The sequence below is a fragment of the Chiloscyllium plagiosum genome, chromosome 7 (genome assembly GCF_004010195.1).
Source record: "Chiloscyllium plagiosum isolate BGI_BamShark_2017 chromosome 7, ASM401019v2, whole genome shotgun sequence".
NCBI classification, from domain to species: Eukaryota; Metazoa; Chordata; class Chondrichthyes; order Orectolobiformes; family Hemiscylliidae; genus Chiloscyllium; species Chiloscyllium plagiosum.
The window spans coordinates 38,306,765-38,320,057 of NC_057716.1; the positions used below are offsets into that span (position 1 = coordinate 38,306,765).

General features: G+C 37.8%; 1 protein-coding gene across 1 annotated transcript in view; it reads right to left on the minus strand.

Moving 5' to 3' along the window:
- Nucleotides 1-13,293, minus strand: part of znf804a (zinc finger protein 804A) — a 352,607-nt gene that overhangs the window by 97,929 nt on the left and 241,385 nt on the right. Inside the window, exon 2 of the mRNA XM_043693450.1 lies at nucleotides 3,085-3,228. Within this exon, the coding sequence (XP_043549385.1) occupies nucleotides 3,085-3,228 (144 nt within the window). The remainder of the gene's footprint in view (nucleotides 1-3,084; nucleotides 3,229-13,293) is intronic.

Genomic DNA, 13,293 nt, shown 5'->3' on the forward strand with positions numbered 1-13,293 from the left:
AAGATCGTATGAGGAAAGGCTGATGCACTTGGGGTTGTTTTCATTGGAGAAAAGAAGGTTTAGGGGTGACTTGATAGAGGTGTACAAGATGATTAGGGGTTTAGATAGGGTCGACAGTGAGAATCTTTTTCCACGTATGGAGTCAGCTATTACAAGGGGGCATAGCTTTAAATTAAGGGGGGGTAGGTATAGGACAGATGTTAGGGGTAGATTCTTTACTCAGCGAGTCGTGAGTTCATGGAATGCCCTGCCAGTAGCAGTGGTGGACTCTCCTTCATTATGGGCATTTAAACGTGCATTGGATTGGCATATGGAGGATAATGGGCTAGTGTAGGTTAGGTGGGCTTGGATCGGCCCAACATCGAGGGCCAAAGGGCCTGTACTGCGCTGTATTCTTCTATGTTCTATGTTCTATGTTAGATGACTTATTGGCACTTCTTGCTGATGAATATTTTTCTGTTGGCTAAAGTGGTAAAGATAGTACCAAACTTAAAGAAAACATATCGGTGCAAAGACAAATGGCAAGTCATTGGTCAGAATATAAAAGAAGTCAACAATAACCAAAAAGTTGACGGGTAAATCATTAAAATGCAAGGGAAAGCTAGTCAGAAACATAAAACTAATAGTAAGAGTTTCTATAAATGTTTTAAAAAGAAAATAATTAACAATGTAAGTGTTGTTGTATGGAAGATTTGTCTGGAGAATTGATAATGGGAAATATGGAGATGGTAGATGAATTGAACAGATGTTTTTGCATTGGTCTTTACCATAGGAGATATAAGTAGTATCCCAAAAGAAGTATTAAATCAGGAAATGGAATGAAATGGAGAGAGGAACTCAATAAATTCACAATCACTTTGGAGACTGACAACTGCCTAATGGACTTCATCCCAAGGATGGTCTTTAAAAAAGTGGGATGATTGATGCACTGGTTTTAATTTCGAAAACTCTCTTGACTGGGTAATAGCCTCACTAGATTTGCAAATAGCAAATGTAATTCCTTTACTCAAAAAGGGAGTGATATAGAAAACAGGAAACTACAGGCCACCCTTCGACGTAGAGACAATGTTAAGAAGTTATAGGAGAATGCTTACAATAATTCAAGGTAATCAGGCAGAGTCAACAGAGTTTTGTGAAAAGAAAATCATGTTTGACAAATCAGTTAGAGATCTTTAAAGAGATAATCTGTATACTGAATAAAGAACAGATTGATTTGCTGTACTTAGATTTTCAGAAGGCATTTGATAAAGTGCCAGATCAAAGGTTATTGTGGAAAATAAAAGTTAATGGTGTATGGTGTAGCATAATGGCATGGATAGCTATGAGGCAGGCTAGCTGAAAACACAGAGTGTAGACATAAATGGTTTTTTCCAGGTTGTCAAAATGTAAGGAGTGAGATGTGACAAGGATTGGTATCAAGACCGCAGCTGTTTACCTTTATATTCATAACTTTGGTGAAGGGACAGAAGGTATGCTTGCCAAAAGTGCTAGATTAGTATGAAAGTAAGTTGTGAAGAAGATTTGAGAAGGTTGAATGAGTGAGAAAAGATGTGACAAATGGGGTATAATTGGAAAAATGAAAAATTGTCCATTCCAGCACAAGAATATAAGAGAAGCAAATTATCTAAACAATGAGAGGTTGCAGAGCTTTCCAACATAGAGGAGTCTGGGTGCGCTAGTGTGTGAATCGCAAAAGGTTGATATACAGTTTTAGCAAGTAATTGGGATAACTAATAAAATGGTATTATTTATTGTGAGGGAATTGAATAGCAATATAGGGAAGTTATTTTTCAGTTACACAGGGCATTAGTGAGACCACATCTGAGATTCTGTACACAGTATTGGTCACCTTATTTAAGGAAGGATATAAATACATTGGAAGCAGTTCAGAGGTTAAACAGACTAATACCTGGAATGAAAGGGTTATTTTGAGCAAAGGTTGGATGAGCTAGCTTTGCATTTGCTGGAGATTAGAAGAGTATGAGGTGACTTGATTTAAACATATAAGATCCTGAGAGGGCTTGACAGAGTAGATGTGGTGAGGCTGTTTCCTCTTACGAGACAATTTAGAACTAGTGGTCACACTTTAGAAATCATTTAATATAGAGGTAAGGTGATTTTTTTTTTCTTCAGTCAGAAGACTTGTGTCTTTTAAACTCTCTTTCTGAAAAGATAGCAGAAGCAGAGTCTTTGAATACTTTCAACACAAAGGTAGATTGATTTTTGTTAAGCAAAGGAATGAAAGATTATTGGGGGCAATTGGTAATGCTGATCTGAGGTTACAATCACATCAAGTGTGATCTTAATCAATGGTGGAGCAAGCTCAAATAGCTGAAAGATTTACTCTTGTTCCTTGTTTAGGTGCAAGTGTCACTAAATTTGTCATTATGTACTAATGCTGAAAGTAATTTCAGATGGGTATCCACCGAGTCCAATGTTCAGTTGGTAAATCTGAATTATAATGTCAACTGCAGTTGTGCCTGGATATGTTCAAACTACAATAAAGAATATTTAATGTTGGTGAATACGTATTCAACTGTCTCTTTTCTATTAACATTAAATGCAGTGAAAAGTAAAGTTGTTCAAGTTTCCAGAAGGGTATTGGTCCACCTCAAGTTCCCAGCTGATAATTCATGACATGATATTTCAGACTGATGTTGTGAGACTGTGTACTTTAGGTGGTTTCTGATGTCAATCCATGGTTAAGTTCTGTTGGCTCTTTTATTTTAATTGTACAAGTGAAAACGTAAGTATGCCATAAGTTAGTCACCATGCTTCTGTCCAGACTAAAAGAAATAGCATAGAAATTTTCTGTTAAAGCGTACTGTCAAAAAGCAAACACAGAAAATACATATTTAACTTAAAGAAACCGAGATTATTAATTCAATGCCACTTGGATGCTAGTCTTCATATTCTGCATCCATGATAACTAACTCATGTAAGAATTATATGTGTCATTATTCACAGAATCAGGAGTTACAACAAAAATCCCATTTGGAGCACTTTCAGTTATGAATGTGTTAAATATATCTGTTCCGGTACTTAGTTCTATCTGTTATCACAATACCAGGACTGTTACCATACCTGCTTGTGAGCATGATCATAGGAATTTATATGGTTATCAAACTCTTGATGTTTGTAATATTGTTTGTCACACAATTCACAGTAGAAGTTGGCCTTCAGATCCTCCAAGGCCTTTGTTATTGCTTTTTCTTTTTCAGCGTAGTCCTGTGAAAAAATCAAATAATTTGTTATCCAAAGGATATTGCATTTCAAAATATTTCATAATCTCATACTCCTTTGCTGAACATTTAGTAATTCTGTATCCCTTGGCTTTCAACATGCTGACACCTTGTATGTAAATTCTATTGTCATTAAAAATTTCTCGTTAAGTAAATATAAGTAATTTCAAGCTCAAAAGTGGTGTGTCAATGTGGCACAGAGCCAGCGAGACATTGTATTAACAATAATCCATAACAAATCAAGGCTAAATTTAGATGAGATTACCTACAGTGTGGAAACAGGCTCTTCGGCCCAACAAGTCCACACCGACCCTCCGAAGAGTAACCCACCCACCCTCTGACAAATGCACCTAACAACTATTGACAATTTAGCATTGCCAATTCACCTAATCTGCACATTTTAGGAATGTGGGAGGAAACCCACGCAGACACAGGGAGAATGTGCAAATGCCACAAAGACAGTCGCCCAAGGCTGGAATTGAACCTGGGACCCTGTGAGGCAGCAGTGCTAACCACTGAGCCACCATGCCGCCCAAATGCCACAATGCCACCCGTAATCGTGCAACTTATCCAAAACATATCCAAGACCTTTTTATTGAGTCTCAGCATTAACTAATACTCAGTAGATAGGTCAGGTAATGCTCATGCATTTGTATTTTCACAGGGTCTGACTTGCATATTTTAAGCCTCAGCCACTTCTCTGTATTGTGCTCAAGAATCAGGCTGAAACCCAACTTAAGAAGAAGTGAATAAAAATCAAGCAGTTCTAGCCATATTTTAACAAATAGTTAATTTGTCCTTTACATTTTTTCAAAACTTTGACAACATGAGAAAGAAAAATAAATTGATTTTAAGACATATGTTAGAATGGTCATACTGGACCCTGTCAAAATATTGATCATCCATAAATTTAAAATGGAGTCTTAGGTAAGTTATTTCATCTTTATGTTCATGGAATTACTAGGTTTCAGAACGACAGAATTACAATGGTCTGAGATGGGTGTGGACAATCAAGCAATTCTGGTCTTTGAACAATCGGATATAGCTTGTTTCTTACAGTATTTGAAAGCATAGCAGCCTTTAATTGGGTGTTTCCAAACACTATCTATAATTGTGGTTAGGCAGTTATTCACCCATCTTTGCCATTGAGCTTGCGGTAATTGTCTAGTTTAAAAGTTGAATCTTCTGCATTTGTTACATTAAGACCTAGCACTTTTTCTACATTGAATTCATCAGTATTTCTCTACTTCCTTCACATCTAGTCAGTTAATCTAATTGCCCCATTTCCTTCATTCACTTCATCATTCTATATTAAAAACAAAAAAAGTAAGCTCTGCATTTAAAATTTCCACCACTCCTTCATATGCATCTCTAAATCTTTTCCTATTTCTCTTTTGTTGTCTCCATGCTCCTCTTTCTCACACTTTTTACTTTTTCACTTTCCTTCTATTTTCTATGCAGTTTGTTTTTTTTGCATATGACTTCTGGATTTTTCATCTGCATCTTCTAAATCTTCTTTTATTTTGTTATACAATAAATATGTGTTACTTCATGTTTACTTCCTGTATGTCTTGCCAATATCCAAATTGACTGCTGTGTGAAAGAGTCAAAAAGTGTGGTGCTGAAAAAGCTCACAGCGGATCAGGCAACATCCAAGGAGCTGGAGAGTCGATGGTTCAGTCATAAGCCCTTCTTTCTCCTGCTGTTTGAAAGATTCAAGTATTCTCTAGTTTACCTATTAAATTTTAGATTTAATTTATCTGTATTGATTTCACAATTGGCTTATTGAAAATGTCTTTTACATTTGATTATCGTGGACTGATTTATACTGAAACTAATAATGTTATGGTCACTGTTTCCTAGTTATTGCTTTTTTCTCTCATTATCTGTTTGTTAAATATTAATTCCCAAAACTAAAATCAGTATTAGATTTGTTGTATAAACTTTTTACTTTTAACCAAATCTATGAATCATTAAAGTCACTCATTATTACTGACCTGTTGTTTGTGCATTTTGTTCAATTTATGTAAAAAATTATCTCCTTTCCCTATTTGTCAGTCTATGATAAACTCCTAACAAAATTATTGTCCTTTCTTATTCTTTAAGAACAATCAAATAAATGTTCACCATCTATTTGACTTTTACATTCAAATACTCTAATGAAGCTTTGGATAATGTAGTAAGACCTTATTTCGCCTAAATGTTTTGTGTTTAAGAATATTTTGTCCTAATCCATCTTAAACTCAAACTCTGCCTCTGTTAGCTACATCATACTTTTGTACATGCTGTCACTAAAATCTTTCATTGTGATTCATTAATTTTATTCAGAATAATTTGGTGTAATTGAAAGCTGCCTCCATTTGGCAGTCTTACACATCTTACCCTTTTGTCATTCTGATTTAATCTTTCTCACTCCACTCTTCATTTTTAAATTGCTCAAATATTTTGTCAATTTTGCTCCTCTTTCTGTCTTCCTATTTATTTATTCTTTTTTTTTTCAAATTGGTTTTAATTTTAATTATGTACTCACTGTAGATAATAATGAAGCACTTCTGGTTTGTATAGGTTTACTGAGCCCTAGATTTGATTGCAATATTCCAATAATATTGGGGTGCACAATGGCTTAATGTATAGCACTGTTGCCTCATAGCACCAGGGACCCAGGATCAGTTCCAGCCTTGGGTGACTGGCTGTGTGGTGTTTGCACATTCTCCCCACATCTGCATGGGATTCTTCCCACTTTCTAAAGATATACAGGTTAGGTGGGTTGTTCTTGGTGTCCTGGGGTGTGTAAATTAGGTGGATTTGCCATGGGAAATGCAGAGTTACAGGGATGGGATGAGTCTGAGTAAGAGGCAAGTTGGCATGGACTTGTTGGGCTAAATGACCTGTTTCCACACTGTTGGCATTCTATTTTAATATTCAATACTGAGATCTTCTTTTCCTATATCATTCAATCCAATCAGATATTTACCCTACTGGATAGTCCTATTCAGATGACCATGTAATATTCAGATTAATAACTGGGAGTCCTACTCCAAAATTGAAAGTTATTCTCAGTAACAGTGGCCATGAAACTAACACTGGTTGACATTAAAAACAACTCCTCTGGTTCACTAATATCTTTAAGAAAAGAAATCTGCCATCCCTATCTGGTTTGGCATCAATGTAACTTTAGCAATATGTTTGACTCTTATGCCTCCTCTGGAAATGTCTGAGCAAACCATTCAGTTTAAAAGCAACTAAGGATGCATAACAAATTGTGACTTTGCCAATGACACTAATATTCCATGATTTCGACTGTGAGAGGAAACCCACGCTGGTACGGAGAGAATGTGCGAACTCCACATAGACAGTTGACCAAGGCTGGAATCGAACCCAGGACCCTAGCACTGTGAGGCAGCAGTGCTAACCATTGAGCAACCATGCTGATTAACTTTTAGAAATATCATGTTTATCAAATTTTTAAGTGTCATTTTGTATTATTCCCAAATTATGATATCGAACACAGTTAGAAAATGGAAACTACATGTTCTTACCCACACTAGATAAAGTGCTTTAAACTATTTTCATTGGATAGTAGCTGATTTTTTTATGCTGGAAGCAATGTAGTAACAACTGATCATTAGTGCAATGTCCTTTTACCTGTCTAACAAAAATCACCGAACAATGCTTTGTTCTGATTTTAATTAGAATTGATCTAGAATCATCCAACAGTTCAGGGAATTATTTCCACAGAAATTCGAAGCCAATGAGCCCTTCAGTTTTTCTTGCTGAATTACTGTTTCGCTTTCTGGGGCATTGCAGCTCATTCAATACTTACTGCTTTTTCATTCTGATTCATTGCATATTATGCAAACACGAGTATTTCTTTTCTATTAACATAATCCTGATTAAACATTATCTCTGCACTATAGCTAAACTGTTCTACTTTGTGTTTATTCAATGTTTTGTGAAATGTTTTTGAACAATTGCATTTCCCAGAAGTTTGAATGGCAAAACAGAAATAAGAACCATGTATAGAATGTAGTATTATCCTTGAAAAATCCTTCTTGTTAACACCACAGCTGCCCTGTATCACTTATGATCATAGAACAGTTGAAACAATCCCATAATGCTTTGTGGAACTAGGACAGTTACATGACACACGAATAAAGGCTTGTGTATTAACTTGTAATAATACTGAAGGAAAACTGGTCATGAGATCATTGCCATTTAATATAAAAATACCTCATTTTGATAATCTTCACATTTTTTATTCTGCTTTTTAATCATTATCTTTTCTTAGACATCAGCAAAAGCACAAACTGCAAAGAAAAATCCTTCAGAGTGTGGGAGCAACTTGCAGTATTGAATTTATTACAAAAATGGTGTTATACATCAGCTTTGTCAAAAAAGTAGCAAATCACCATAAATATAATCTGATTTTAATGTGTTATCCAGACATTTTAAAGAGATTTTGTATCGTTTGACAAATTTATGATGATCTGAGAAGTTTTATTTTCATTAAGGTATCAATAGCTGTGTGATTGAATGGCACTTTATGAGTTTCAAAACAGAACAACTTTTTCTAAGCACAGAGGAACCATGATTATCTGAATATCAATTATCCAAATTTCGAATTATCCAAAGGAAATCTCAAGGTCCTGATAGAAACATTATGTCAAAGAGCTGTTTCAACCTGATTGCATCTTTTGTTTTCAGGTACAATGATTAAAAACAAACTTGGCTCACTGAAATGCTGCCAAGAGCAATCCTGGACAGTCCAGGCACCGTCTCCAAATGACGGGGGCGGTGTTGGACGGGGTTGGGGAGCGGACAGGGGTGAGGGTGGATGGGGTGGACGCAGAAGGGACTGGGGGATGGGTGGAAGTGGGGGTTTAAAGGAGCTAGTCTTCTGAACAGGGAGCAGACTTCACAGAAAACTCTGAGCCCCAGAGGAAATCAGTTAACCGAATAATCAATTATCCGAACGAAATAATGCACGCCCATCTCGTTAGGATAATCGAGGTTCCTCTGTAGAATGTGAATGGACATTCTCAATTATTTCATTCAAATTTTAAAGACATTCAATATTGTTATTATGTGTTAATATCTCAAATTCTGTGCACAGTGGAGTCATAGAGATATACAGCACGCAAACAGACCCCTTGGTCTAATTCGTCCATGCCGACCAGATATCCTAAATTGTTCTGGACCCATTTGTCAGCATCTGGCCCATATCCCTCTAAAACGTTCCTAATCATATTCCCACTTCGATGCCTTTTAATTGTTGTAATTGTACCAGCTTCCACACTTCCTCTGGCAGCTCATTCCATACACGCACCACTCTGTGTGAAAATGTTGTCCCTTAAGTCTTTTTTAAATCTTTCTCTTCTCACCTTAAACTGTGCCCTTTAGTATTGGACTCACCAATGCTGGGGAAAAGACCTTGACTATTCATCCTATCCATGTCCATCATGGTTTTATGAACATTTATAAGATCATCCCTCAGCCTCCGACACTCTGGGGAAAACAGCCCCAGCTTACTCAACCACTTCCCATAGCTCAAACCCTCTAACACAGGCAACATCCTTGTAAATCATTTCTGAACCATTTCAAGTTTCACAACATCTTTCCTATAGCAGTGAGACCAGAACTGAACAGCCAATGTCCTGAACAGCCGCAACATGACCTTCCAACTTCTCTGATGAAGAGTCATTAGGTTAGATTAGATTACATTAGAGTGTGGAAACAGGCCCTTCAGCCCAACAAGTCCACACCGACCCGCCGAAGCGTAACCCACCCATACCCCTACATTTACCCCTTACCTAACACTACGGGCAATTTAGCATGGCCAATTCACCTGACCTGCACATCTTTGGACTGTGGGAGGAAACCGGAGCACCCTGAGGAAACCCACGCGGACACGGGGAGAACATGCAAACTCCACACAGTCAGTCGTCCGAGGCGGGAATTGAACCCGGGTCTCTGGTGCTGTGAGGCAGCAGTGCTAACCACTGTGCCACTGTGCTGCCCATCTAGACTTCAAAATGTTAGCTTGCTCTCTGTCCATGGATGCTGCCTGACTAGCGGTGATCTCCAGCATTTGTTGTTTTCTGCACAGATTCCAGCATCTGTCGTAATTTACTCCAATACTCATGTACTGACCATTCTTGTACCTATTGCGTACCAAATGATTGGGTACGCAAGGTGCATAATTTTGTTATCAGGCAATTTCCCTTATTGTAACAAGTCTTTTTATTCTTGGCTTATCTTTTATTTTCTGCCATTATTAAATGACAATGCTACCAAGGGGGAGTGCATTTTAATAAATTAATCCTACAGTTGCAATATTAGACTAAAATAAGCCAAATGGCAGAGAGGCAGATTTGGCACTCACTTGAAACTTGAATGTGATAATTCAGGAGAAAATTCTTGTGTTTGTGATCAAATAGTAAAGCATGTGCAGAAGAACTGACAACACAACAACATAAACATTTACATACATACAGCTACCAAATCTTACTTTAAAAGTTTGTTAAAACCATTGGAACTAGACTGTGAATGTGTCTCTTTAACTTTGAGCAATTGGTATTTCTAACATTACAATGGTATACATTTAGCAGACAAAAGGTGTATGGTTCCCTAGTGATTTTTTTGGTGGAAAGTGGTTTGCTGGAAGAGAGAAATATTTTTTTATATACCTCCTTCTGTTGTTGGAATCTCTAATGGCCTATTGTCAAGCTTAAGATATAACCTGAAATATTCCACATATCCTGCTATTCCTGCACATGACCATGACAGTCAGGTCTGGATGATTATCAGCTACACATTGTAAGGTATTGAGGGTAGGTACATCTGGGGATTGGAAACCTTCTGGAACAGATGATGAATGCATGAAAGTTATTTCTATGGCAGCCATATTCCCACAAGTATGGATTATGGAGCTGTAAGTGAGAAACTTTCAGGAAGCAGTGTGTAAGAAATGGGATTAACTGCCAAAAGTCCAGTTGCTCAGTCTCTCATTAGGACTAACATACAGGCTCAAAGTTTAACTCATTCACTGCCGCAAGTTGTCTCTGATATAGCACCATTCCTCTGTCCTCATTCTTGTTATAGCCACATTACGAGTCAATAAAAACTCTTAATCAACACAAAAAAATTTATTGATTTACATTTTACAAACTTCATTTTGACTTCAGTAAAATGAGATGCATAAGTGCACTTTATCAAACCAGAAAAGAACAACGTTATCAAACACTTTCTTTTTGGGATACAGTAACCTCTCATTTTGTAGTGTTTTCATTTTTGTACCCTTCTAAAATAATTTATTTCAGTGATACATCATGTTAAAAGAATTAATCGTGAAGGAGCTATGGCTCAAATTTTGATATTACTCAATTCCGGAATCAGACAGCTGAGGGCTAAGTTAGCTAACAAGTCATATTGACCTTGGCAGTGAGGCCCTACAATTTTAACTCCTAGGCCTTTTCTGTATGACCTGGTCAACTGCCTAAAATTGATAGGAAGAGGCAGCTGGCTTCTGTACAGCAGCAGATGTTGGCAAGCAAAAGATCAGTGGTAAGGACTCACATAATAGTCCCCAGCACTTAATTAAATTGAGGGAAAGAATTTTCAGAGGGCTTCATGATTGGAAAAGGTGGGGAATATTTTGAGGAATTCCTAAAATGTTCTCGTGGGGCTCATTACTCCTCACGATCCACCAGGAAAATTAAGGTACAACTTACTGTTTGTGACCCTATATTTTCATGCATAGTTACCATCCTGATCAGTGAGGTTAAGTAGAATTGTAAATACTTGGCCAGGCTACAAAGTGATTAGCAACCAAAGCAACAAGGCACATTTATGTAGCACCTTCAATATAATAAAAGGCACTTTTCAGGATATTATAAAAGAATATTTGACACCACATCATATCGGAGCTATTAGGACTGATGAATAAATGCTTGGTCAAAATGGTAAATTTAAGGAGAGTTGGAATGGATAGTTTCCCAGAGAGAGGGGAGGAAAGATTTAGGGAGAGAATTCCAGAACTTAGGCATCAGACAACTAAAAGTATGGGTGCTAATGGAGGAGTGATTAAAAATTGAGAGTGATCAAAATCAGAGCAACACAAATATCTCAGCTCGGTGGGAGTAAAGGAAATTATAGAGAAACATAGGATTACAAAGGATATATAGTATAGTATGCGCCATTCAAACCAACCAATCAACTGTCAGCGTTTATGCTCCATTTGAACTTCCTGTCAACTTTTCATATCTAAATACATCACCCTCACCCTCACCCTCATTTCCCTTTTCACTTATATGGTTGACTATCTTCTCTGTAAACACATCCATTATGTTCATTTCATGCACTTTTTATAGTGACAAGTTTCACATTTTAACCATAATTAGGGTAAAGAAGTTTCTCCTGAAATGCTTTTCAGATTTCTTGGTGACTATCTTATATTGATGGTTTCCATTTGAGGAAACATTCTCTTTTTATCCACTTTGTATCAGTACCTTTCACAAAGTTAGCAACCTCTATTGGGTCATCTCTCAGCACTCTTCTTTTCAAAAGAAGAAACCCAGCCCATCAATCCTTGCCTAATCAGCATATCCATGCATTTCTCATACTATCATTGCCAACCTTCTCCGCACCCTCTCCAATGCTCCCATATCCTTTTTGTCATATCGTAACTGGAATTGCATTCAGTACTCTAGGTGCAGCCTAACTGAGCTTTGCAGCAAAAAGCATAACATCCCTATGCAAGTGTAAGACCATAGTGGGAGTTAAAAACAAGTTGAAGAACTTTTAAAATCAAGGTGTTGTCTAACCATCAGAGTACAAGCTGGTCATTTTTCTGATGCCAGGCGAAAAATTAAAAGTTTTCTTGAATTCAGTTCCAACAACTTGCCAAGACGTGAGTTGAACTCATGACCTTCAGCTGGATAATATTAGATTGGATTAGATTACTTACAGTGTGAAAACAAGCCCTTCGGCCCAACAAGTCCACACCGAAGCGTAACCCACCCAGCCCCATTCTCCTAACACTACGGGCAATTTCATAACCCCTAGGTACACTGAATCTGTTTTGCTAGTAGACCATTCACTTTCACAATGCTGTTCATTCCCTGAGGAGCTCTCAGAAGCAACAACACATTTTTTTATTAAATAGGCAAAGTCTTTTCCCTGGAGTCGGGGAGTCCAGAACTAGAGGGAATAGGTTTAGGGTGAAAGGGGAAAGATATAAAAGAGACCTAAGGGGCAACTTTTTCACACAGACGGTGGTACGTGTATGGAATGAGCTGCCAGGGGAAGTGGTGGAGGCTGGTACAATTGCAACATTTCAGAGGCATTTGGATGGGTATATGAATAGGAAGGGTTTGGAGGGATATGGGCTGGGTGCTGGCAGGTGGGACAAGATTGGGTTGGGATATCTGGTCAGCATGGACGGTTGGACCGAAGGGTCTGTTTCTGTGCTGTATATCTCTATGACTCTATGGTCACTAAACTTCAAAAGCAAGCCACATGAACTCTCATTGCATTACAAAATTACGGGGAGAAAGTGAGGATGGCAGATGCTGGAGATCAGAGTCAAAACGTGTGGTCAAAGCAGTCAGTCAGGCAGCATCCAAGAAGTAGGAGAGTCAATGTTTCAAGCATTTCTTCATCAGGACTGGTCGTGATTCTCCTACTCCATTAAAAAATTGTGCCCATGTAAGAGGTGGCCCAGTACTACTACATCACAACACTGGGGACCTGGGTTCAATTTCACCCTGAGGCATCTGTCTGTGTGAAGTTTGCACATTTTCCTTGTGTCTGTGTGGGTTTCCTCCCACAGTCCAAAAATGTGCAGGTTAGGTGGATTAGCCATGCTGAATTGCCCATGGTGTTCAGGGACCAGGTGCATTAGTCATGGGAAGTGTAGGCTTACGGGGTAGGTTTGAGTGGGACTCAATGGTCTGAATGGCCAGCTTCCACGCTATAGGGATTCTATGAAAAAACATTAGTGTTATATCATTTCATTATGATATTTGGAGCCAGCAACACCTTATGTATTTAT